This window comes from Vanacampus margaritifer, chromosome 16 (assembly GCF_051991255.1).
Source record: "Vanacampus margaritifer isolate UIUO_Vmar chromosome 16, RoL_Vmar_1.0, whole genome shotgun sequence".
In the NCBI taxonomy this organism is placed as follows: Eukaryota; Metazoa; Chordata; class Actinopteri; order Syngnathiformes; family Syngnathidae; genus Vanacampus; species Vanacampus margaritifer.
Genome location: NC_135447.1, coordinates 3,916,366 through 3,942,343, shown reverse-complemented (window position 1 = coordinate 3,942,343; position 25,978 = coordinate 3,916,366). Strand labels below are relative to the sequence as shown.

General features: G+C 42.4%; 3 protein-coding genes across 6 annotated transcripts; 1 reads left to right on the top strand and 2 right to left on the bottom strand.

Annotated features, from left to right (window-relative positions):
• Window positions 1-78: 78 nt before the first annotated feature.
• Window positions 79-12,771, bottom strand: heatr6 (HEAT repeat containing 6). The gene is made up of 19 exons (XM_077547017.1): window positions 12,436-12,771; window positions 12,118-12,225; window positions 11,315-11,455; window positions 11,130-11,245; window positions 10,423-10,537; window positions 10,209-10,310; window positions 9,166-9,330; window positions 8,886-9,100; window positions 8,070-8,250; window positions 7,730-7,936; window positions 6,690-6,789; window positions 6,143-6,603; window positions 5,331-5,417; window positions 4,547-4,681; window positions 4,314-4,436; window positions 3,149-3,273; window positions 2,964-3,060; window positions 2,397-2,601; window positions 79-1,374 (listed from the first exon to the last, which is right to left on the bottom strand). Exons 1-19 carry the CDS (start codon window positions 12,739-12,741, stop codon window positions 818-820), a joined length of 3,546 nt encoding a protein of 1,181 aa, XP_077403143.1. The 5' UTR covers window positions 12,742-12,771; the 3' UTR covers window positions 79-817.
• An 853-nt stretch (window positions 12,772-13,624) lies between these two features.
• On the bottom strand, window positions 13,625-17,833 carry LOC144035794 (serine/arginine-rich splicing factor 1-like). 4 transcript variants are annotated; one of them, XR_013288513.1, is made up of 6 exons: window positions 17,312-17,833; window positions 16,564-16,724; window positions 16,308-16,480; window positions 14,723-14,973; window positions 14,367-14,466; window positions 13,625-14,086 (listed from the first exon to the last, which is right to left on the bottom strand). XR_013288513.1 is itself a non-coding variant. In XM_077545731.1 (4 exons), exons 1-4 carry the CDS (start codon window positions 17,503-17,505, stop codon window positions 14,782-14,784), a joined length of 720 nt encoding a protein of 239 aa, XP_077401857.1. In that variant the 5' UTR covers window positions 17,506-17,832; the 3' UTR covers window positions 13,625-14,781. The 4 variants fall into 4 exon arrangements, 1 of the variants encoding a protein (XP_077401857.1); XR_013288512.1 differs by having other exon boundaries at window positions 13,625-14,466; XR_013288511.1 differs by having other exon boundaries at window positions 14,367-14,973; window positions 17,312-17,832.
• Window positions 17,834-19,266: 1,433 nt separating this feature from the next.
• lrrc32 (leucine rich repeat containing 32) lies at window positions 19,267-24,935 on the top strand. The gene is made up of 3 exons (XM_077545730.1): window positions 19,267-19,453; window positions 20,770-20,863; window positions 22,570-24,935. The coding sequence occupies exons 1-3, from the start codon at window positions 19,341-19,343 to the stop codon at window positions 24,406-24,408; spliced, it is 2,046 nt and encodes a 681-aa protein (XP_077401856.1). The 5' UTR covers window positions 19,267-19,340; the 3' UTR covers window positions 24,409-24,935.
• The last annotated feature ends 1,043 nt before the right edge of the window (window positions 24,936-25,978 follow it).

Sequence of the window (25,978 nt, the reverse complement as noted above, 5' to 3'; positions counted from 1 at the left end):
TTTTGTATTGGGAAGAGTTGCTGAATCGATTTAAAAGGCTGACTTGCAAGTATAAAAAACAAACAATGCAATGACAAATGAGAATTATAGTCATTTACTTAATTTGTAGTATGATCTTTGAGGTTTCTGTGTGGAGTTGTTTATGTTATATAAGGCTGGTGACCAGTCAAGCTGTAGCCCACTTCCCCACCCCCAAAGTCAGCTGCACCAGCTCAGTCGTACCCCTAATGACAACAAAACAAGCACTTTTATATGATGAACTCAAATCAAATATTTGAGTTCATCATTTAAAAGTGCTTCCAACATGTCAGACGTGCTTTTGTAACATGCCCCGGAGTGTTTAATTGAACATTAAAGGCATGTGTTGAAATGATGAGTAAAATAAAACAGCTTTTGATGAGGAAAACAAAACAGGCTGTTCATGGTGTACAATTAAAAGCTTCCAATAAGGCACGAGTAGGGCTGGGCGATATGGCCAAAAAAATAGTCATTCAGGACGATTACGATTTTAATCTAATAAAGATCAAATTTGTTCAAAAATAATTCCTGTGCAAAATATACAGACAACAATAATGTATACTGATTCTAAATCAGTTTTAACAAAAATTTAACATTCATAGTTAGCAAATTTCCAACTCACAATAACATCTGGATCTAACAGAACATAAGAACAACTTTTAATAATCCAGAAGCCAAAATTCGATTTCACGATTTAGCAAATTTTGAACGATTCGATTTTCAAAATGACGATTAATCAAATTAATTTGATTTATTGCCCAGCCCTAGGCACGAGGGTGTCTACTTTGTTGTTAGTTCTTCAGGGTTCCTCGCAGTCTTTCAGCAAATCCTCCAGAAAGTAAATCAGTGCCTCTTTCCCACTCTTCTCCTCCTCCGTGTCAACCTCCATCGCTTTGAGTCGTTGAACAGTCTGCTGCAGACTCTGGACTCTCTGCTGCGGGTTAAAAGCGTCCCCCGTCGCCACATCCTTCTCCTCCCCGGCTGTCCCCTCGGCCCGCAGGTACTTGAGCAAGTGCTCCCTGACGCCGCCGCCCTCCTCGTCGGCCAGTGAGGCGGAAATTGCGGGTAGGTCCGGAGGCAGCCCGAGGTGCAACAGGTGCAGCAGGGCCTGCGAGAGCGTGTGGCGCAGGCTGGCACTGTAGCGGAACTCCAGGAAGTCGTGGGTGTCCTCGCTGCTCCGGAGCGCCGCAGCCAGCGAGCGCCAAACGTGGCCGAAGCGATCGGCGTCGCCGTAGCAACGGCGGCGGGCGGGCACGGCCAGGGCGGCCGCCGACTTGATGCGCACCTTGAAGTTCTTGCAGGAGGCCACCACGTTGCAGAGGGCCGCCAAGGCGTCGCCGGACCAGCAGGCGGACTCTGTGCAATGTTGACATATACATTTACAATCATTTACATTTTGCAATGGCCGGAATAGATTGGCATTTCCATTCATTCTAATAGCAAAATTTGATTTAATGTACAGGGAAATTGAAATGCAAGATCATGAAATGATTAAATAAGGCTATTTACCAGCATATAAAAAAAAAAAAATGTTCACCATTGAACTGAACTGAAATGCTAATAATAATAATAATAAGAATTATTAAAAAAAACACCACCCAAACTTTTTTGTTAAATGTTTTAATAAATAAAATATGACTGCATTGTGTCACATCAGGAATCAGGTTAATTTAAAACAAATAAACCAATTATTTAATTAAATTAATGACTTTAAAAAATATATCTTTGGTATGCAAGTTGAACTATTTTTCATTATTTTATTGACATTAAAACAAACAATTCAATACAATAAAATAAACAAATGTAATGTATGTAAAATTGCTTACAAATATTCTTTTACTTTTTACTATTTACAATAAAGCATATTTTTTAATGAATTAAATGAATAACAAATATTTAGTACATATATTTTAATTAAGCAATGTTAAGGTAAAAAAAAAACGTATTAAAACTAACTAAGTTAATGAGACAAATAAAGGACTCTTGACGATGTAATTGTGATTATGGGAAGGATTAAAGGAAGGACTTTACCATTGTACTTGTCTGTTTTTCTCCTTAATGAGTAGCAATCAAATCTTTATTTGTATAGCACCTTTCAAAAGTAAAAACACCCAAAAAGTATGTTAGTTTATTTATATATACATACACAGAGATAGAGAGGGGCAGAGAGAGAGAGAGCGAGAGAGAGAGAGAGAGAGAGAGAAAAGAGAGAGAGAGAGAGAGAGAGAGAGAAAGGGACAGGGGCAGAGAGTGAGAGAGGGACAGGGGCAGAGAGAGAGTGAGAGAGGGGAAGAGAGAGAGAGCAAGAGAGCGAGAGATCCTGAGGTTAACCCATGTGACTCGGTGGGTTCAGAGTGGGCTGGTGGAGGTCCACTTACCGAGTGGCAGATCGGGATTCTTAAAGGCTTTGCCCAGAGCGTAGCAAGCGTTCCAGCGCACCTTCATGGTGGCCACCGACTGCACCGTCTTGACCAGAGCTCTCACGGCGTCCTCCAGAGGCTGCCGGAAGGCCGCGCGGCTCAGCTGATCCCTGTGCAAGAAATGCAGCAGGTTCCCCAGGGCCCGCACCGCGTTGCCCTTCACCTAAATGGGCCAAAAATAAACACGGGGATTTTGAGTGCAGCGGTATCTGGAGTGGAATTGGTTAAAAAAGAAAATCTCAGACAACAAAAATGTCACGAAAACCTACTAGAACATCTAAACCAGTGGTGTCCAAACTCGGTCCTCGGGGGCCGGTAGTCCCGCAGGTTTTGGATATTTCTCTCCTCCAACACAGCTGAAGCTCATCAGCAAGCTCTACTAAGCCTGATAACAATCCTGTTGATTGAAACAGGTGCTTTGGAGCAGGGAAACCTCCAAAACCTGCAGGACTACCGGCCCCCGAGGACCGAGTTTGGACACCACTGATCTAAACAGACTTGAATATGGAAATGAAAAGATGTCACCTTGTCTTTGTCCGCAGCCCCTCGCGTGGCCGCTTGCAGCATCTTCAGCACCAACATGTCCGACATCTCTTTCTGAAAGTCCACTTCCACGCAGTCCCTGGGGGGGGGGGGGGGGGGGGACGGCAAACAAAACATCACTCACACAAACTCTCTCACGCTCACGCGCACGTTCGATCGGGTCTTACATGTTGACGAGGAGCGTGTCGGACAGGTTACCGAGCGACCAGGCGGCCTTGGCGCGGACGTTGGAGGATCGGTCGTCCAGGGTGGCGAGGATCACGTTGGCCGTGTCGGCCACAAACATCAAGTCCTCAAATGAAGAAAAATCAATTCAGTTGAATGATTGTCAAAGAAAATCATTGATTAAGCAGGATATTTTCTAATTGGCAAAATTATAAAATACGAGTTTGTGTATTCAGTCACCTCTTGATGGAATGATTGATCGATTATTACGTGACATGCCCATTTGCAGTGGAAATTAGGAACGTGTGTTTCCATCATTCATTAAATGGTAAAAATAAATGATTTTTTTTTTTTTACATGTAAAAAATATTTGACATATCAGACAATCCCTATTTTAAAATACTAAGTAAAAAAGTTTATTTAAATAAATACAGATAAAGTGCATTTCATAATCATTATTTTTAAACAAATATGTATGCATAATCTTTATTTTCAAATGTATATAAAATTGGAAATAAGATTTGCTTAAAAAAAATCGAATAAGAAGAAGAAAAAATTAAGCATTTAACTGAGTGAAATCTATCTTTTTTTTAATTATTATTATTTCTTTTTTTTTTAATTTATAATCATATTTATCAAGCCCCACGTGTTTGCTCTTCAATATCGAGGGCAAAAAATGTTTATAAATTTTATATATATTCCAAAACAACTGTGAAAAAAATCAGAACAGCAAATAAAAAAATCCCACCAAAAAAGGAAAAAATATTCCAAAAAACAGGGAAAAATATAAATTCAGAAAAACACAAATTAGATTCTTTAAAAACATTTTTTTTTTAAAAACTGTAGAAAAAAAAAACAAGTGCAAAAAGCAAAGTCCAAAAATAAGAGGTTATTTTCCCACCAAGTGACTACATTTATATATTTTTTAAATAATCCATATTTTGAAATATATTATAGCTCTAATGTTTTTTAAAATACTATTATTGATACATGTACTGTATATACATCAGTGCAATGGTGCATGGATGTTGCTGAGCTTCCCGAATCACATGCGATGTGTGTGAGAGAAAACTTGCTCGTTGAATAAACAGTCCTCATCAATCCTTTACACATGATGGATCAATTCTTTGTGTTTCGTTAAGCAATCATTAAGGCAATCATTACTACCTCTCTCAGGCAAGGAAAGCGCACATAGACGCCCAGAGCTCTGACGGCCGCCATCTTGACCAGGTCGCTGTCGCTGTAGGTGAGACCGAGCAGGACGGTGATGCACATCAGCTGCAACTTGTCCTGTGACGAGATGAGCAAAATTCACCGAAATAGTTCAAATGAATTGTTGACGTTTATAGCCGTCAATGGCAGTGAATGAGTTAAGAGCGCAGAAGAAATGTGAAACTCACGGGCAGCTGAGCGAAGGCCTGCGGCAGGATGGAGGCCAGCGTGTCGCAAGCGCTGGTCTGCAGCGTGGGATGCTGCTGGTTCTGCAGCGCACCGTTCAGCGGCCCGCTCAGCACCTCCGTCCAGAACTGCACCACCTTTTCAGATCGGGTCAATACATATGTGTCTGTTTACAAGCCTTAAAAAAAAAAAAAAAACTTTTTTTTTTAACTCATTCACTGCCATTGACGGCTATAGACGTCAAAAATTCATTTGAACTATTTCTATTAGTTTTCCACTTTTGTTAATAAGAGTATGAAATCCTAAAAAAAATAAAAATAGTGTACATTTAGAACAGATATAAAATGTGTGATTAATCGTGAGTTGAAGTCATGTGATTAATTACAATGAAAAATGTTATTCACCTGACGTGATTTAAATTTTTTTTTTTTTATAAAAAATTAGGGGCGTCAGGCGATTAAAATGTTAATTGTAATTAATCGCATGACTTCACTAGTTAGCTCACAATTAATGTTAATTAATTAAGTTTTCACACTCTTGTTAACAAAAGTGGAAAAAAAATGTTTAACTAACAGAAATAGTTCAAATGAATTTTTGACGTCTATAGCCGTCAATGGCAGTGAATGAGTTAAATAATTTAATTAATTAAAATCTAAAAAAAAAATTAATAATAATAATAATAATAATAATAATAATAATAATAACAATAATAATAATAATAATAATATATATTTTATATTCCTAATTTTTTGTGAGTAGTGTGTGCGCCTCTCATTACCAACCTACTTGGTTCAGGGGGACCCGCGTGCCCTCTGGAACGTCGCTCTCCGCCTGGTACTGCTGAATGATTCCGGTTCCGAGCTCCTCCAGCAGCTGCACAAATCGTTACACAACTCTTAAGGTAAACTTTTTCCACACACACAAAAAAAAATAAAAATCTGAATTACATTTTGAAAGTAACTTGCCCAACACTGCTCGTTAACAAACTACACTACATCTCCAGGCCTTCAATTAAGAAAATTACAAAAAATGAATTTAAATGAATAAAATACGCTTTTGATAGTCATATTTTATAAACAATGATCATTTTTAGGTTTTTCAAAAATATGGACAAAAGCGGTATTGTTATGTCTGAATGAAGACCACATTTCCCATGAGGACAGACGCATTGTGTTGTTTTTTTAGCTTCACGCCAGCAAATGACAATCGGGCCAATATTGATCCTTGACTATCTTTTTATCCGGGTTGCTTCCCTATCTTATTTATTTTTTTGTCTCCACAGACAAAACTTTTCAATTGCCAGTAATCTTGCGTGGACATTCAAATTGACTTCTGTCTTTGTAACGACTGGGGAAAGGAGGAAGTGACGTATGCCATAAAGCAGTCAGCACATTTGTAGTTTTTTTGTGTGGCAGTGTTCCTACCAACCTCCTCAAAGTTGCTTAATGCCAGTAAAAATGAGACAGACCCTCTCAGGCCATGTCAAAGGTACCATTCCACTAGTTTTAAGTCTATGTTTCATCAGAAGAGATATGAAAATATTTTATCAAGGTTGAAAAGTTCTTTAGTGCTACTTTAAACGGAATAAAAGACAATACCTTGGCGCCGTGGAGCTGTATGGACGGGTCACTTTCCGCCAGGCAGCGAGCGCAGAGTTGCCCGATCTCGCACAAGCAAGCTTGGCTCAGCGAGACGTAACCTCGCACCAGGTGGGAAAGCACCTGCAGGGCCTCCAGCCGCACCGGCGACGGCTCCAAGACCAGGCCGGCGCCGCCCTCGCTGTCCGACTGCTCTTCCCTGGGCTGCGTCACCAGCGCGGCGCACAGCGTCAGCAGCCACGGCGGGCCGCCCTCCGCCTCCTTGGGCGTGCGAGGAGCCCGCGGCGAGGGAGTTTCGCCTCGCTGTCGCCAGTTCAGGGCGCGAGAGTCCTGCGGCGTGAAGGAGCCGCCGCCGCCGCTGCTCTCCGGCTGCTGGAGGAGGAGCTGCACCTCGGGAAGCGGCGCTTGAGTCGTCACCAGGGCGCCGTACAGCGTCAGGGCCGACACTCGCACGTTGGCGTCTGAGGGCGCGGCAAAGAAATAGCTTTGTTTACTTATCATATTAAATGGAGACTAAAATGGCTGAGACTTTTTTTTTTTTTTTTACCTCTGTGGCGCACATATGGTCGTATCTGCTTCCATAGCGAGCTGAGCAGGCCGGGCCTCAAGCGGTGGTACGGCGCGTTGGACACCAGGTGGGCCAAACACTGACGACACGGGAAAATGTCGCTATTACTCACAGCCACACCAGGAGGCGCCTCTTTATTTTTTTTTTAACAACAGTGTTCCCATGAACAAGCGTAACTGATGCGCCCCTAAAAACTAGGGGTGGGAATCTTTGAATGTCTCACAATTCAATTCCGATTTTTGGGCCTGCGATACGATTCAGAATCGATTTTCGATGAAAACGATTTTTGATTCAAAATGATTTGATTGGCAATGATTTTTGCTTTAATCTATAGATGTGCAAGGAATTGTAATGATCTACTCCAGTCTGACTCGCTAATGCTAATTAGCGCGCTAGTTGTGGCACTTATCACGCAAAAGAACGGCTCCACACTGCAAAAAAAACAACTTTTATTGGAATAACTTGAACGTGACTTTTTCCTTCTACTCTCTAATGTGGCTACAATTTAACAGTGCATTAGACCGTGTGGAACCACACTGCCCCTCAGTGGCCAAACAGGGTACAACATGAACAGCGCTCCAAATAAAAGGCACACACAGACAAAGGCAAGACAGTATAAAATAATTTAAAGAAAATCGATTTTGGGATACTTAAAATCAATTCTGAATCGTACCAAATGAGAATTGCAATTCTTGTGAGAATCGATTTTTTGGCACACCTCTACTAAAAACATTACATAACGTCATAATCATATTCATTTGATTAATCGTCATTTCGAAAATTTAATCGTTGAAAACTTGCTAAATCGTGAAATTTTATTTTGTCTTCTGGATTATTAAAAGCTGTTGTTCTTATGTTCTGTTACCTGAATGAGTGGAGAAAAAAAAATCTAGATTTTAGTTTTTGGCCATATCGCCCAGCCCTACTTCTTAGCAATTATAGCACTACATTGGTGGAAAAAAACACTATAACTAGCTATAAGAAACAAAAAACATTCTGAATAAGGAATTTGCGAATACCTTTATGACCTGCGTGAGGGTCTGAGGCGACGTTTCAGCCACGAGAGCCAAGCTGAGTGAGCGGTGCAGCTCCCGAACGGCGGCGGCCAAAGTAAAAGAGAACGGCGTGTAGGAGGTGCGCGGTGACGCCGTGTCCTCCGCCACGGCCAGGAACTGCCGGGAACCGTCCAGCATGCCCGACAATGCCTGCAGCGCGCACGCACGGACCTAAGACGCCACAAAACGGGGAACAAAAATTCCAAGTGAAAGCATCTTTTTTTTGTATTATATGTAAAGAAAAATGAAAGCTCATTTGTTATCAGAAGAGGGGGGGGGGTGATAAATTTGAACAACGGCGCACCTTGGGCGAGGGGTCCTTCAGTATGATGGTGAGCAAAGTGAGCGGCGGCGCGGCTCCGTTTCCGACGGGCGCTTCCGGAATGAAGGAGGACCAGTAGCCGTACAGAGTGCGCTTCTCCACCCACTTGACCACGGCCAGCAGGCAGTGCAGCGCCCCCTGGCGTATACGAGCGTGACTAACCCTGATGGGGAGAGAAAAAGCATGATCGCAGACATTTCATTAGGTACGCCCGCCAATGACATAAAATACAGCGTTCAGATTTAACGATATGAGATGTGTCCAGGGGTGAAAGTGGCTTATTTATTTTGTCTCAAAACAGCTATGAATAAATAAACACAAAAAATGTATAAACATCATTTGCAGTTAGCACACACTTTGTTGGAAATCAGCACCACCTACAGGACTGGAGTGGTTTAGAATTGCCATCGTCATTTAATTGTCCTTTATTATTTAGAATAAAACTAAACTTTCATTTCAGCCATATGATTTTTTTTTTTTTAAATGCAATAAAGAAAATTAAAAATGCAACAAGTCTGTCATGTGCAATTGGCACGTACTTTGTTTGGCATTAGCACCCATGCGGTTCGATTGCTTTGAATTAAAATATCCGTTTTTATTACTTCACATAAAACAATTTATTTTCAAACATTTTCACAACTTAAAGTTATTGATAAATAAATGCACAAATGAAACGAAAACTTCTCTAAAATCAAAATGCCTATAGTTGGCACCTGCAATGTTTAGCATTAGCGCCACCTACAGGCCTGGAGAGGAACACTATTTTATTGTGTACCAAATGAAAAGTTACTTTACTACCTTAACTTGCTCTGCGCGCTGCCTTCCGGGTCCGAAAACTCCGAATCCGAAGTGGTCCGCTTCCACGAGGGACACAGCGAAACCGAAGGTGGTTTGGCTTCACTTCCTGTTTTGTGAGTCGCCAACGCCGCCGTCTCGCAGTCATCCTCGTCGTCCCGCCTGCTTTCGTCCACGCTTGTTTTCTTAACCTTCCCTCTGGACCGCCTCTTCTTGTTCTACGAGAAGAAACATTTGTCAGTCATCACGTCTGAAGAGCCGCACGGGAGGTCCGCCGCCTCACCGCAGACGCTTTCCCCCCGCCGTCCTTCGCCGATTCTGTCGGTTTTGGGGCGTCGGCGTCGTCGGGTTTGCGTGCAGGGGGGCTCTCGTAATGCGGCAGAGGTGCTGGGTAGAGCACGGCGGGCCACTCCACGCTGATGCCCGGAGTTCCCTGGAACATGAGCCTCTGAGAGAAGATGGACGGCGTTAATAGAAGAACTGACGCTAACCTCATTTTTAACGCTATGCTAACGCATCCTTACCCAAATCCTAACGAACCAAAACACAAGTGGTTACATAAGTGCTACTTATCTAATAATTTAATTAATTGATAACCCTACGTCGGCAATGTGACTATCGCAAACTATAAGGCATGAATGTATCCTATTACATTTTTAAGTAGGGATAGACCGATAATCGGCCTGGCGCCGATATAGGACATTTCGCCGAATATCGGTATCGGCCTTTTTAAAAATCTGACGGCCGATAAAAGTACGTAAATCTAAAACTATTTTAATCTTGGGGTACCAATTTATTTAAATTTTCAGTTAACTTTATAAGAGATGTTGCTAACCCTGGGAGTCTTCTAAACCTTTTGTTTTTGTTTAGACATTAAAACAAATTCATGTGAAAGTTTAAGATTTCAGGTATTCTTAAATTTGAGGAAAAACTATTTACTGTAAAAAAAAAACTAGAGAGCGCTATGGTATTTACGTGTTTAAATTTCCATTTCACTTTTTAAGATGTACTGATTACCTTGGGAGCGCCTCGAACATTTTGTTAGAAATTTAAAAGGATTGTCTATTTTCTAAGCAAAAAAAAAAAAACTTAAACATTTGGAAAAGTCCCCCAAAAATTTTTGGGGGGATAAACATGCTTTAAGACATTACAAAGTCTAAATTTGCATTTGTATTTAAAAAACGTTGACGACAATAACCCCCGCACCCTTTTTTTTTATTTTTTTATTTTTATTTTTTACTGAAAATTACATTTCTGTATCAGCCCTGAAAAAAAACATATCGGTCTATCTCTTATTTTTAGACATTGTTAAATGTAATTTGTCACCTTGAGAGCGGCCAGCACTGATCCGACGACCTCGCCGCTGCCGGACTTCCACTTCCCGCCCAACAGACAACAATGGAGTCCTTTCAGCGCGGCCTGAATCACCTGCACATACAACACACTCAACATTTGTGTGTGTGCCCCTACTTCAAAATCTCTGAAAAATTAACCCTACAATAAAAAGTCCCAAACAAATAAATGTTTAAAAAATCCTTACAATGCCGTAAAAGACTTCGTCGCTGTCGTCCGGTCTGGCCGCCTGCAGCGTTTGCAGGAAGATGGAGAAACACACGCTCTTGTGCCCGTCATCCAATGGCGGATGACCCGAAATCCTAAGAGACGATAAAGCACACTTCTTTAAGTCAAGTCTAGAATTTTTTTTTTTATAATATAAGTTCTGTGTCCTTAACTCTTTGACTGCCAAAAACGTTAAATAACGTTTAGTAAAATCCTATGGAGGAGTGCCAAAGACGTTAAAAGACGTTTTTTTTTTCAAAACTGAGATGAAACTAACCATTTTCTATTGTTGATTACTGAAAAACGGAATAAGGAAGGAAGAAACTTTTTTTTCTGATGAAAGATGTCCAATCTTTCATTTGGTAGTAGGTGTGTTTCCATAGTCCAAACACATAATTTTCTGTGAACCTTGAAAGATCAGTCAAAAATGCTTAAATCGGCTGGCACCCACGGCATCCCTTTTCTGAAAACGTCTGGCAGTCAAAGAGTTAACATTGCATTTGTAAATTATTAATTAAGCAGCAAAATCCAGCCATTTTTATCCATCTCAGGAGGCGGCCATTTTGCCACTTGCTGTTAACTGAAAATGACATCACAGTCTCAGCGAGCGGACATCACAAGACCAAACTCTGAAAACAGGAGATGACTAAGATTAAAGACTTCTTTAATTGGGGGATATAAGGCCACCTGACACAGATGTTGGCCATACAGGTGAGGGCCGCGTGACGTAGATCCATATCCGGCTGAGTGGGGGCGCTGTAGAGCAGGAGGACTCCGCCTTCGCCCAGCAGGTCATCCAGGTGCTAAAAAAAGGTGAAGAAATGTTGGTGTTGCAGCAATGGTGGTGACGGAGCGCCTGCGCGACGTGGCACCTGGTGGCTTTGCGGTCCGTTGCCATAGACGATTGTGGCGAGCGCCTGCAGGACCCCGAGGTGCGTCCACGCGCTGCACGCTTCCAACGCCGCCGTCGTGTACTTCAGCAGGACGTCCAGCGTCTGCTCGTCCATTATTACCTTAAATAAAAAATAATAATTAAAAAAAAGTGTTTATTTCTTCACAGGCCTTCAGAAAAACAAGAGGCCAGTATGTGAGGAAATATTAATACATCATTTGTATTGAGTTTTTATTTATTTATTTTTTATTTTTTTAAAAGGACTCATCTATTTTGGGAAATGTGTTTATTTCTTCAAGGCGATTAATTATGAGTATCGTGTATACTAGAAAGAAAGAAAGATAAAAATAATCGGCTCTTTGAACATTAGTATGTTCTTCAGCCCCTAATTTTTTATCTTTTCTTTTTTTAAATCACATCAGGTGAATCAAATTTTTCATTGTAATTAATCACATGACTTCAATAATTAACTCACGATTAATCACACTTTTTTTTTTTTTAGGTTTTCATACTCTTATTAACTAAAGTGGAAAAGGTGGAAAACTAATAGAAATTGTTCAAATGAATTTTTGACGTCTATAGCCGTCAATGGCAGTGAATGAGTTAAATTGAATTTGGCATAAGGGACATCATCCTTGGACAGAATTAGTGCACAGTAAGCATCTACTCGTAGACTGTTTACATGCGTCAAAGCATAACTGGCCCGCCAAGTTTGACCCCCTCGCGAGAGTCATGAATATTAATTAAGTATGGTGACGTGTAACGCCATTTGAACTTGATGACCTTGAGCTGGTTGAGGAGGTGATGCACGAGCGTGCACAGCTTGACCACCAAATGTTCTTGACTCGTCGGCACAAGACGGCTGGCATTCACGAGCAGGTTGCAAACATCCTGAAAACAAAAGTGACTTTATTCCTAACATTTAGTTAACGTACATTGTGACACCACCATCAAATCATTCACATCCTGTCCAAATGCTTAAATGTTCTCGCCATCCACTCTCCACGGCTAGAGCCAGCAAGTTGGAAAGGTTTGCATTGCCGAGGTTCTGCTACCACTCAACCCCCAGGAACAAAGACAGTCAATGTGTCCTTCCCTCACCTCCGTCCGAATGTTTATGTCGGGTTCCAAAGTGCGGTTGAAGTTCTCGGAGATGAGCTGGTCGAAAAGGTGGTTGAGCTCCTCCCGCAGCTGGCTCGAGTCCGCCCTCAGCCCTCGGAGTTTAGCGGCGCAGCGACTAAAGAGCCGCTCGGCCTCCGTTTGCGGCCGTGCCGAGCGCTGCCACACGTCGGCCCTCTGTGGCGTGAACGGGGCGGCGTCGGCGGACAGAGGCACAGCGGGGAAAACGGGTACATCACGGCGGATGACGGGAGCAGGCGACGCTGGTAAGCCGCTCAAAGCCGCCATTTTTGTTTGTCTTGAATGTCTTCCGGAACTTGTTCTTCGTTGGTTTTAATGTGTTGAGTAGGCAAAACACTGGTTTTTAGTGCCGCCACCTGGAGGCTTGGACAGTAAATGCAGCAACTATTATGGAAGAAATATCTGGAAAATACTGTATGTGAAAAATATATAATTTAGCTACTAAACAATCTAATCTACTAAACAGACAACAATCTGCAGTGCATTCTGGGTAATCCGAAAAGGTAGGAAGTTCCCACGCACGAATAGTTTTCTGAACGGCTCTTGACTGTGAACGATAGGAATCGAGTCTTAAAGAGATCTTTCACTCAACACACATATTTTCCGTTTCTGGAGCCTCATCTTAGCACGTTAGTGTCAAACAGTTAAGTTGTAAGTGGGTGTTTTAATGGTCACTGCTTACTGCACGTTTTCTGTCATATTTGCACAGAGCAGTTAAAGGGATAATTGACTCATTGAGCCATTTTCGGAAGCCTAATGTTAATATTTTGTCCAGAATTTATTTGGTAACTTTAATTTACAAGTAATACCTTAAAATACTACTTTTTCCACTTGTCAACTGAAGAGGACACGTGTGCTGAGGAAGTAGGTAACGACCAATCATGGCTCAGTTGGCTGACCAAACCCATAAAACCTGTGAGCTGATTGGTCATTACCTACTTCCTCAGCACAGGTGATGTCATCTCCAGCCGACAGCAAGTGGAAAATTTTGTTTTTAATCTTTTTAATTATACAAGAAAAATAGTTATCAAATTAATTTTGGACAAAATATTAACTTTTTACTGATGAAAATGGCTGAATGAATCAAGTATCCTTTTCAGAAGCTGCAGGTTTTCAAAACATTCACAGAGAAAACTCAAGACACATGGCACACGTTTTAAATTTTATTAAAAGAGAATAAAGCTCTGATGATACCGGAGACTAAGAAAAAACAAACCTCGTCAGAAAAAAGCTGCTCTAGATACAAACCACATTGCCCCCCCTCCCCCATCTGGAAGCCCCTCGTGGTTTTGATCTGAGCTCTTCCATTTCCAACAATATTAATAATAAAAAAATAAAAAATAAACCGATATTAAGTCACAATACTGCCACTAATTATTTCCACAAAAAGCATGGGAAATTGCCACTAAATGTGTTTCTTTGGGAACGCCGAATTCAACTTGATTACGGAACTACAATGCTTGAAAAGGTTGGATGTGGGAGCTTGTCCAGGTACAAACAAACAAACAAAGAAAACTCTCCAATGCTCCTGCTCCTTGTATCCATCCTGATGCCTAAAAATCCTAAATCCTGATCCGGCTCCGGATGGGGTGACAATGAGCCCAGTCCAAACCTTCAGAATACCAGCAGAACCAAAGAGAAGGAGTTAGAAACACACCTTCGCATTTAATGGAAACATATCTACATTTTGATGTTCACTTAAGAGGGTTGAACAAACTACAAAGAAAATCGGGGGAAAAAAGTGTGGAGCCACCTAGAAACAAAATGGATGCAGAAGCTTATTTCTGGGGTGGGGGGGGTTGAGTATTGAGAAACAATGGGACGCCATTTTAAGTGTAAAAACATGTGAACAGCCTCACAATTAGATGTTTGTAAAGGCACAACCATCATACCATTGCGTGCCACATTTGTATCCTCCTCCTCATCCTCCTCCTGTTTATCCTAATTTGAACAGTTTCCTTCTCTTCCCATCCTATCCTGCTGCTCTGATCTCTACAGAGAGACACACAAGAAGATCAGCGGACATATGCTTTGAGAAGCAGAAAAAAAAAAAAAAAAGCACAGCAATAGCGGCAGCATTCAAGGTGTAGGGAGGAGGGGGTGGAAAAATTAAGGAATGGTGAGTTAAAAAAAAAAAAAAAAAAAAAGACACCCAACACAATGAAAGAAAGGGGGAAAGAGGATAAGGGGCAACAAAAAGCATAAAACGGCAGGGCTAATGAGAAATACACGAGCAACGGGATCCAACTTTGAGGTTTCTTTCCTCCCATCTCGACGCGCCGCTCTCCATCAAGTCAGGTGGCGGATTTAGGTACGAGAGCGAGAGCGGGAACGAGACCGGGATCGAGAGCGTCGCGGGGAGTAGCGCGGCGAGGCTCGGCCGCGTCGGGTGGGGGAGAAGCTGCGCGACCGGCTCTTGCTTCTGCTGCGGCTGCGGGAGCGGTCGTAGCTGGGGCTGCGGTGGCCATCCATCTTCACGCGGATGTACGCCGTCTCGCCCTACGCGCAACACACACAAAGCAAATGGTGCATGTTTAAGAGGCGGCTTGGGCAGTGGGTTAGGATGCCTCCCCGGTGAGGTGTTTCGGACATGTCCCGAGGAGAGGAGGCCGCCGGAAACGACCCAGGGTACATTGGACAGTCTCCCGGCTGGCCTGGGAGCAACTCAGGATCCTCCCTGGAAAATCTGGACGAAGTGGCTGGGGAGACAGAAGTCTGGGTTTCCCTGGTTCCAATCTATTCATTCATTAACAGTATCTCATTAAATAATCAAACTGATTAATAGTAAATAAAGAAAAAAGTACACTTTGTAATTTTGGGAATGCATACCTACACGTTATTGTGATTTTTACTCTGCACTTTTTTGCCATGTAACTCCCACATAATACTTCCAATTTACACTGTTCAAAATTCATCTTGCTTAATTTTTTTTTACACCTCCCGGGGTATATATCATCTGATTTCACATTTCTTTCAATATTCACACAATTTAACGTAAAATTAAAAAAAAATTCCCATTCATTTTCAATGGGGCAGACATTGAACTTTCTTCAAGTTTTACTTTCTACGCCCACTTACTTACATATAACTTCCATTACCAGATGTCTGATACTGCTCGGTGGCACAGTTGGTAAAGTGCATTGTACAGTAACCAGGAGGTCATCATTTAATAATTTATCTCTTAATTTACTTCATAAGCATTCCACATGCATTCAGATTTTAGCATTCAGCTATTAGCAGTCAGCTTTCAGCACTCCCACGCAGTTTTTCTAGAAACTGCACTTAGTCTAGTTTAATAAGTAATTGATTAGTCAATTACAAAGAAAATATGAGCATGAAATAATTATGAAAAAAAACAACTATCCAATTCAGTAGGTTTATGTATTTATGTAATCACTATTTCTTTAAATAATGTATTTATTCTTGTCAATTGCTTAAATTATCTTAAAAAATTACTATTATTGAATTTTTCTTAACAAAAGACTAACCATTTCCCCCACACTCGCCGCTATTTAAGTATGGCATTCATCAAATTGTCCTATCAATCAAAATTACAAAGATAAAAAAAATATATATATACACAGTATGACTAAAAATCTACATTCAAATACTTAAAATGTGAAAGCATTTATAAAATTGCAAAACTAAAAAAAAGTAAACATTTTAGTGACAATTTGAAACCCATCACTGTCCTCAATGGATTTGTATTTATTCTTGAGCTAATTGAAACAGTATCAAATAAATAGTAAACTTGATAACTCAGTAGTCCACCCATTCATTAAAATGTGAACTCAAATGTTTTTTTCGGGCTCCTGCCTCTCCGGCCCGCCTACCTCGTGGGAGCGGAACTTGCTGTTGTCCAACTTGTGCACGGCGTAGGTCATGTCCTCTTTGCGCACAAACTCCACCACGCCACTGCCGTCGCGGTTCACGTCGGCGTAGCACACGTCGCCCGCCTCTCGCATGTGGTCCTTCAGGTCCTGCCAACTCCCACTAGGAGGAAGACCTAAACGATAACGAACAAAAACACAAATCAATCGACTTTTAGGGGTTACACCAAACCAGCACGCCAAGGAAGCTGCGGCTCACCTGACACGATAACCCTGTACTCGGAGCGCCGAGATGGGGGTCCATATCTGCCCCTGGGGGGGCCAGCTGCTCCACCTCGGCCACTTCGGGGGAACTCCACACGAAGTCGGTAGCCGTCGTAGTCGTAGCCATCACGACCGTACACGGCGTCATCCGCGTCCCTGTCAAATTAAACTGTGTTATCCAACTACTAATCATACTTTATATGTCAATGTGTCCAACTACCAATTCTTCATTACATAAACTCATTACTCTGAAGCACTTCAGTAGAAGACAACCCTCAAAATAGAAGAAACGTGTAGTTTAATCATCTTTGTTGGATACACAATAGTTGCAGCTTAATTTGGCCCCTTTACACTAATTTTAACGTGATCAACTCACTTCCTAAAAAGAACTTATTGTAACTTATTGATTACTCTAAAGTGATACGTTGTATTTTATAAAAGATCATTTAATAAGCCCCACCTGAGTTGGTTTTATCAAGTTTTAAATGCATAAATCATATATATTTTTTAAACTTTTCATGTAAAAAAAAAAAGTGTTGACTTCACGGTCTTTGTTTGATACATTTGCAGCCTGTGGAGCTCGAGTTAAGCCATTTAAGCTTAATCAAATGTGACTTAACAAAAACAAAAAAAACATTTAAAAGACACTTCTTAAGGAATAATCACCCAGAAAAACAATTCCAGCCTATAAACTACAACTTGGCAGGCGCTAACCCCGTGGGAAGCGTGCGTTCCGCGCTCACCTCGGGTCCTCGAACTGCACGAAGGCGAACGGCGGTCCCCCTCGTCGGTTTTTCAAATCGATGTCCCGGATGGAGCCATACTTGTAAAAGAGGTCTTCCACGTCTTTGGAGCGGATGTCGGGCGGCAGGTTGCCGACGTATATGCGGCAGTCGTTGCTCCCCGCGGGTCCGCGGATAATGCCTCCGCCAGACATGCTAGCTAGCTAGCTAGCGCACAATGGACGTGGTAGCGTGGAAGTGGATGGGCTGGCTAGCTACTGTGGCTAGCGAGCGAGGCTAACTAGCGTGTTCGCTTGCTTCCCTCCGTCACGCGAACAAGAAGTGCGGTTGCGGCTCAACAAGTCTTACCTCGCCGTTGGGAATAACACAGGGAATAATCTGGCACAACTTGGTCGTAGTAGAATTTAAATCCCTCAGGGTATTAAAGTGGGTAAAGAGCGAGATAATTCCCTCAAGGTGCCTGCCTGTCCACTTTCCGGCCGCCAACAGCGACGTCTTCTTCGTCCGACAATTTTAAAGGCTTTTGGGAAATTGCAAACAATGCCACCTACAGGAGAAACATGTGAACTATCCAGAGACCGTACCGCCCTTTTCCCGCCAATACTTTCTTTCTTCGTGAGAATATTTAAATTATATTTATTGGAATATTGAGTACACCGCCACCCTCAGGAGAGATATGTAACGCAGCTAAATTTAAATTTTGAGTGTCCCTGCTGCTTTATTTATTTAACGAATGTAACAAAATTGAATTAAAGGGGAAAAATAAATACAATGCACGTCATGTCATGTCAAATAGTCTATTAAAAAAAAAGTGATTTGAAAGGGGTCTTTTTTTCCTTAAATGGATTACATGTAAAATATATTAACTTAATGCTCATTAGTTGAATTATGTCCTTATTATTAAAACTTTTTTTTTTAAATTGTCCATTAATGAATAAAAATGGGAAAGCGTGTTTTGTGCCAAATCGAATGATTACAAATCGAATGAAATAAAACAGTTAAAATGAGTATTTATTTGTTCAGTTGTGATTTTATGATTAAAATGTGGAAACTATTTATTAAATTGTCCCTTAATTGAAATGCATTTTTTGTTCAGAAATTAAATAAATGTAAATTAAATTTATAAAGACATGAATGTAATAATTATATTGTGAAATTGATTAACTAAAATGACATTATTCATTAAAATGGGAATTTAATAACTTAGCCCCTAATAAATTGGAATGTAAACAGATATAAAGTAAATAAAATACATAATGAAACATTGAAAATAATGAAGTTGACTAAATAAAAAATAATGCGTTTTTTGGTGCCAAAATCAAATATATACTGTACTACAAACTTTCAAAATAAATAACCACCTGCAAAAGCCTCAATATCCCTTTTTTACTTGAAACAAACATCAGGGGAAGTCTCAACGGTACCAAAAAAAAAAAAAAAATCATGTATTTATAATTTTTATTATTACTCTGTAATTTGTGGTATAAACCATGAAAGAGTCACAAGACAATAACGCACGTCATAAGTCATAAGGATGTGGGACTCATAAACGGCTTCCATCCCCAAATGCTTGTTTCAGATGTCACAAAAACTACAATCAAAAGAACATGTTTTTATTGCAAAGCAAAAGCAGATGTAACCTTTCAACTCTTTGGCTGAAATGCCCCCAAATTCCTCCTGATGATAACAGAGAGAAAGGGGGGGGGGGGTCAGGTTTTGATAAATCGGGGGTATTTACGGGAAGACATAAACATGTGTCTCCTTGAAATGAGGAATCCAATCGGACTGCCAACCCCCCTTTTAAGGCATTTCCCTTACAAGAGAGGGAAAGAGGGAGTAGGTCCGTGAAGGGGAAGAGGGGGGGGGTTGCGGGTGCGGGGGGGGGGGGGGGGGGCGTGCTAGCCCTGCAGGATGTTCTCACAGGATGCTGGAACAAGCAGTCCGAGTCGAGCGGCGTGAGGAGGAAGAAGGGAAAAAGAGTCAGCTGAGAAGAGCGTAGGGGATTCCGGTGGTCGTGCGGTCTCTGTCGATGGTTTCGGGGGTGTCGGAAGGTGGCGCGCGCACGCGACGGGCCGAGGATGTGAAAACAACGTGGTCAGGGGTCAGACACGCCGCAAAGACTCGTCGTCGGCTCGGAGTCAGGTACATGTCGGTTCTGGATTGTGTGACGGAACAATGTAAAATTGTGAATTTATTGATAACTGATCACTGATCAATCACATGCAACATCCATGACAAAATATTTAGTTCTGGTCTCCAGCCCAGAAACTTCACTTGGACTCTAGACCTGAGACCAAAGACCTGAGACATGTCTCTGCATCCGTCTCAAAGACTACTAGACACATGATTTGAAGGTAAAAACTAGAGAGTTCAAATCCAGAGGCTCCGATTTTAGACCAGGACTTTTCTGCAGTTTAGTTTCTCGCAACTGGACTCAACCTGGAGGTGAGTTTAAAGACTTGAGACTTGACTTTTGCGTTGTATTTGCCTCCATTTTAGAGAATTGAATTTGACTCAAATTAAGCATTTTGAGACTTCACCACGACTCCACTGGAGGTACTCGACTTTCACTCAGGACTCAGAAATGTTTTTGGGTTTTTTTACCTTTGGACACGTGTTCAAAGATTTGAAACCTGACAGGTACTCAAGATTGAAGACCTGAGACTTGCCTTAGACTCCAGCTCCAAAACTTTTGTTGAAAGTTTTCAGACTCTCGTAAGGAGTCATTTTCACAGACGTCAGTTTAAAGTCCGGAGATCGATTTGGACCCCAGCTCATAAAGGTGGTGTTTGACTTTGTTTAAAGTTTTGAGATTCCATTTCACAGACTTGACCGAGACTATTTAAAGGCAGCTGATGGTGATGTGCACACTGGGAAATGTGGTACTTGACACAGGCAAGACTGGAAGGTCGTCAAGTTCCGAGACTCGAGAGCTGTTTGGGACTCCGGGTCACATACTTGGACCTTGGGCATCTTGTGTTGGATAATGGTTCATTTTTGTTGTTTTTGGTGGAGCAGATGCTGTTTTGTGAGTTGTTCGCACTTTGATGAGCACTTTTAGTTGAATTTTGTCTACACGTGCCTTCGGGCATGAGATGCAGCGTAATGAATGCCACATTGACAAACTCGAACCTGTTTCCACCCATATTTTGTTCGCTTTTCCTCTGAGTCACGTCAAGTATATTTTTTTTTTATCAAAACAAGAAACAACATTTAAAGATTGAGTTACATCACAATGCTCTTTTGGTTATTCGCAAAGTTCACCGGCTTTCTGTAGAACCAGTTTTTGACAAAGAAAACCCCCCAAAAAAACCTTGTTGTTTGCGAGGGCATAAATAGCTCAGTCATAGGTCAGCGCAGGTCTACTTCCTCTTGGCTCGGTTTTGCGAGGGCCCTGACACAGCATGCATCCTGCGTCTGTGCACGCGTCCGCTGATGATGATGTCCTTGTCCCGCAGCAACATGGCCGCCTTCCCGCTGCTCCTCCCGCTATTGGTCGGCTGCGTGGCGGCGGCCGTCCAACCTGCCCGCCATCGCCCTTCGTGCCGCATCGTAAGTGAAAGTTACTCCCTTTTCTAGTGTTTGTTCAGGGGAAGCGCATTCCTTATAACTTAATATAAATAAACAGGGAGGGGTGGGCTTTTTTTTTTTGTTGGACATGTTGCACATGGCAACGGGGTTGAGATTCCTAATCTGCTTGAGCTGTTTCATTTATTTGACTTCACTCTGGAAATATTCCTGGTGAATCACGTTTGACTTTTTGGCTTCCCAGTATGTACACCCCTTAGATTACTGACATTAGCGTAAGCGGTGTTGTAATTGGAAATATAAGTCACCCTGTTCCTGTTTTATGAACGTCCTAAGGTATTACTCCGAGGAGTCTTAAGTAAGTGACGAGAAATTGAATCACGCGTGGGTCATAGGTGAAAGGAAAGTTCATGTTGAATGACTGAATCAGGATTCGGGATGACGACAAGCTAGCAAAAATGTTTTGGGAAATGATTGTAGTGTAGAAATGGAATGGCAGTGCAAAAAAAAAAAAAAAAAAAAAAAACGTCAGGGCAGGGCCCTAAAGTAGACATTTTAGGGTAGCCTTGTGTATGAAATGTGCAATATAAACGTAGTAGTCTTTCCTAAACCGAAATCTAACCTAATCCCCGAACCACAAATTTAGCCGTGCTAACCCAAACACATATAAAACAATGCTAACTCTTAATCCAAACCTAAGCGCTAAACCTACCCCAATGCTAACCAAAGATTTGGAGCCTCCAAGAAACCCGTAAAATGGACCCTCTGAAATGTACATTCTAGTTAATTTTGGAAGTTACCAACCCTAACCACTCATCACTTTCAGTTTGTACGAACAACCAATCAATGCCCTGCTATAGAAAAACTAGAAATGAAAACGAATGTATGTATCCATCGAAGGGATAGCCAATCAGCTAGCATGCTAAAATAATTTTTTCTTTTTCTTTTTTACATAAAAAAAAATTAACAAAAAAAAAAAAGAAAAAGAGAGAGCAATGATGATGACATGTCAAATCGGTAAAATTGCCGAATGAACAATATTGAGCTCTCCAGAAAAAATAAAATATAATAATAATCCACTTAAGGATCTTAAATCTTTTAGGTATACCCAAGGGTTCACTGAAAACCAGAGAGGACATTTTACACGGTAGGTAGTCTTTTGTTTATGTCAGCCCGTAAGCAACGAGCGGCTTTTCATCAAAACCGCAAGTATGTCGAGAATCTGAAAGGCTTTAGTGAGAAATTGGAGATGGAGACAGTTTTATGGGCTGTTTTTTTTTTTTTTTAACTGGAGGGGGGGCAACGGGGGCTGGTGGTGAGTGGTGGATGGTGGGGGTCCTCTGGCCATATGTTTTCAATTATAAACTCAATAGGTCTAATATATATATATATAAATATATATATTGTACCAAGGGAGAGAATGTTACCAACAAAGAGGCACTTTCTAACTGAAGGTTCTTTCTTTTCTCTGTACTTCTTTATGGAATTTCCCTCATGATTTATCGGAATGATCTTGGCTGAAGGAGGTGAGAAGCGGTCATATGGTGTTATGTCTCTAAACAGCAAAACAAGCGATTTACCAAGAATTGAGGTTTGCATTGGACCGACGAACGGTCATAAACCTCCTCACATCACAAGCCTCGTAAATCAAAAGTACACTTTGAGCAAGTTTTGCTATTTCCTCGACGTGATCCCACCGACACGCTGCGTGTGTTTGTCTGCGCCGGCAGGTGGATACCAGCGTGGTCTGCAGGGATTTGAGCCTCACCAGCACCCCCGCCGACCTCCCGTCGGGCGTCCAAGCACTGGACCTCTCACACAACCAGCTGCAGAATCTCAGTGGCGATACCCTCGCCGGCCACATGGGGCTGCGTCACCTGGATCTCCACTCTAACAAGATCCACTTCATCCAGCCGGGACTCTTTGAGGCCATGCGTGACCTCAAAGTCCTGGATCTGTCCGGGAATCGTCTCAACGTGTTTGCGATGGGCAAAATTCAAATCGGAACGCTCGCAGCCGTGCAGTCTCTGGATCTTTCCAATAATGGCTTGTACACGGGGATGTCTGACTTTTTCCTCGCCGATTCTCCTTCGTTGGTGCAGCTCTCGCTGAGCGGCAACAGCATCACCAAGATCGCGAAAAATACTTTCAGCGGCGCGTCGTCCCTGAGGAGGATTAGTCTCCGCAACAACGTCATTTTGGAAATCGAAGACGGCGCCTTTGACTGTCTCGATGGCCTCAGCGATCTGGACTTGTCCAGGAATTCTATCGCTTGCATCACGGACTTCAATCTGAACCGTCTGAGAGCGTTGAACCTCAGCAGGAACAGCCTGGAGCTCTTCCAGAGCACCAGATCGGCCGAGCTGTACCACCTCGCCTTTCTGGATCTGAGTGAAAATAAACTGCCGAATTTCCCGCTGCTGCCCACCAACAACGTAATCCGGCATCTGGACTTGTCGCGCAACCGAGTCCGGAGTGTCGACGCGGCCGAGACCAAGATGCCCGAGATGGTTTTGAAGCATCTGAGGAACTTAGACTTAAGCTACAACCTGCTCACAGGCTTGCCGCAGTCCTTCTTTCGCACCATGACGTCGCTGGAGGTCTTGAATGTCAGCAACAACTGCGTCGCCTTGTTTTCTATCACCGACAAAGACCTCCTTCCCGCAGCCAAGACCGTCAACCTTAGCTATAATTCCCTACGGAGACTTTCCCTCGGCGAAGGCGCTCTGCAGGCTTTGGAGGAGCTCTTCGTGCAAGGTAATGACCTTCGCACCCTCGCGCATCAAACCTTCCAGAGACTTCCAAGTCTGAACCTGCTCCAGCTCCAAGAGAACAATCTACGAGTGTGCCCCTCAGAGACAAAAAACGATCAAAATCCCCTAAGTTGTGTCTCGTTCTTCTCCGTTCCGAAGCTGAAGTTCCTTTACCTTTCTCAGAACAATATCAAGAGTTTGCCTTGCAGAGCGTTTGCTAACACCCCTCTCAGTCTTCTGGACTTGTCTCTCAATCCCGGCATGGAGATGCACCGAGACTCCCTGGCTGGTCTGGAGCACTCCCTAGTCCAGCTCCTTCTGAGGGAGAACAACATTTCCCATCTGAACGCCGACATGTCGTCGCTAAGGAGCCTGAAACTGGTCGACCTGTCCACCAACCACCTGAGCAGCCTCCCAGCCTGGAACCAAGAGTTGTCCATCGAGACCCTTAACTTGCAGAACAACAGCCTGGTCACCCTGGAGCGCGCCGCCATGGCGGCATTGGAACGCTCGCTGAAGACGCTCTACGTGGGGGACAATCCGCTCAGCTGCTGCGGAAACCTGGAATTAGTTCGCCTGCTTCAGCACTCGGCCGTGGTGGTGCCCGACATCGAGGCGGCGACTTGCGTTCTCCACCAGGGCTCGGAACCGGTCAACATTGAGAAAGTGACTCCGGAAATGTGTAGAGGGCGGAAAAAAGCCAATCACATCATCGTCATCGTTGCGGTTGTGTTGTTGGCGGCGATCGCCTCGGGACTGCTGGTGAAATTTTGCAAGTCGAGAAAGGAAAAGCGCGTTCGAAGATTTAGCGCATGAAGGATCGTTCACTTTGAAGAAAAGGGGGGTTACAATTTGAGATCTGATTTTTAACATTCGAGTGTTGACTTCAAAGCCATAAATACATGAATGAATAAATACGTGAAAATGTTTCATGAAACGGAACAGCTGAAGAAAAGGAACTCCTGAGTGGACATTTTGGACTAGCAGTTAGCTAGTCGGGACGTTAGCTTGAAAACAAAGCAAACAACACTACAAACGGTCATGGAAAAAATGAGAGTGGGTTAAGTATGATGTCATAATCGGAGTCTAAGACTGTAAGTCATTTTGCACTTTATGCTTACTTTTGTTTTTTTTGTGACATTGAAAACACTAATGAAGATTTAAAAAAAAAAGTTGAATAATTTATTTTTATATTAGCCAAGATGGGCTTTCAAAAACTATTTGACTGAGCACTCAAAATAATAACTGTGACACTGTTTTACACACTTTTGTACCAAAAATGAAGGTTACTTCATACGATGATGTACACTCACAACATGTGTGATTAAACATAAACCTGTGAACACTTTCTTCTTTTCTTCTTCGTCTGCTACTGAGACAAAACAGCCTCGAATGCCCGTCGCTAATTTTAGCTCTGGTGTCTGTGCTTGCTGTGACATGTTTTGCTAACCTGACAATAGCCAGATTGGTAATTGCGATTCGCCCAAGTGAGTTCTCCACAATATCAATCTGGGACTGCTTCCACAATACTTCGAGCCGATTGGACGATGCGGCATCTTCACGTTTGTTTTGACCAATCACGGCAACGGATGAAAACGTCGTCTTCGGTCTTAGGGGAAAAAAAACAAAACATCTTTACCAGCGTCCATTCGTCCATGTTAGATTAGTTTGTTTCCCACGGTGTCGGCGCTTCCTGGTTTCGTCCCGCCTACATATCCCGCCCCCCAAACACAATGTCGCTTTGTGATTGGGTGGTTCGGATCGGTGGAAATCAACGGGCTCGGTACAAGATGTATTCTCGAGAGTTTGTGAACTCACAAATACCGCAAGAATTCAGCTTGCAGAGCAAGGTTAATGTTTTGCATCGAGGCAAACAAAATTTGAAGTATTACCCACACAATTTGCAGAGCCGTGCTTTTTGTTTATGGAGACCAGCATGGTTGCTAACTGACTAAGTTTATGTCGTGTAAACAGATGCGATACTAAGCGCTACGTGGCTCGTCGAAGGCGCTGTTTTATAACAGGAAAGCCCAGATTGGATCTGGTCTATTTTTAGCCATGATAAACGCAATCAAATGTCTAGACGATTTTGTTTATGTCGCGCTCGCAAGTGGTCGTAATCTGTTTATTTGATCTATAGAACAAACACACACTTGTGTTTGTTAGCAATACTTTTAAATATAATGATCGCAGTGCCTATTAGAAATATTTGAGTGGAAATCCAGCATTGTGTTTACAAGATGGTCCAAGGAGGTTCAGAAGAGGCCCCAGGGGAGGTTAATTTGAAGCAGGCCTCACTTTCCTTGTCTGTGTTGTTCTTTGTGACTCACGGTGACGCTCAGCAGTCCACTTAAATACCATTGAGATAAAAAAAAAACTTGTTAAA

Bases quoted from the DNA above. Each gene is read 5' to 3' on its own strand.
- heatr6 (XM_077547017.1), bottom strand. From the start codon at position 12,741: ATGGCGGCTTTGAGCGGCTTACCAGCGTCGCCTGCTCCCGTCATCCGC. The intron at 11,456-12,117 runs GTCATCAAGTTC...TTTTTATTTAAG, and splicing joins ACCTCCTCAACCAGCTCAAG to GTAATAATGGACGAGCAGAC. The intron at 3,274-4,313 runs GTAGTAATGATT...TCTTCATTTGAG, and splicing joins GCTTTCCTTGCCTGAGAGAG to GACTTGATGTTTGTGGCCGA.
- LOC144035794 (XM_077545731.1), bottom strand. From the start codon at position 17,505: ATGTCTGGCGGAGGCATTATCCGCGGACCCGCGGGGAGCAACGACTGC. The intron at 16,481-16,563 runs GTGAGCCGCAGC...GTTATCGTTTAG, and splicing joins GTACAGGGTTATCGTGTCAG to GTCTTCCTCCTAGTGGGAGT. The intron at 14,974-16,307 runs GTAGGCGGGCCG...TGTTGCGCGTAG, and splicing joins GCAAGTTCCGCTCCCACGAG to GGCGAGACGGCGTACATCCG.
- lrrc32 (XM_077545730.1), top strand. From the start codon at position 19,341: ATGGTTTCGGGGGTGTCGGAAGGTGGCGCGCGCACGCGACGGGCCGAG. The intron at 19,454-20,769 runs GTACATGTCGGT...CTTGTCCCGCAG, and splicing joins CGTCGTCGGCTCGGAGTCAG to CAACATGGCCGCCTTCCCGC. The intron at 20,864-22,569 runs GTAAGTGAAAGT...CTGCGCCGGCAG, and splicing joins ATCGCCCTTCGTGCCGCATC to GTGGATACCAGCGTGGTCTG.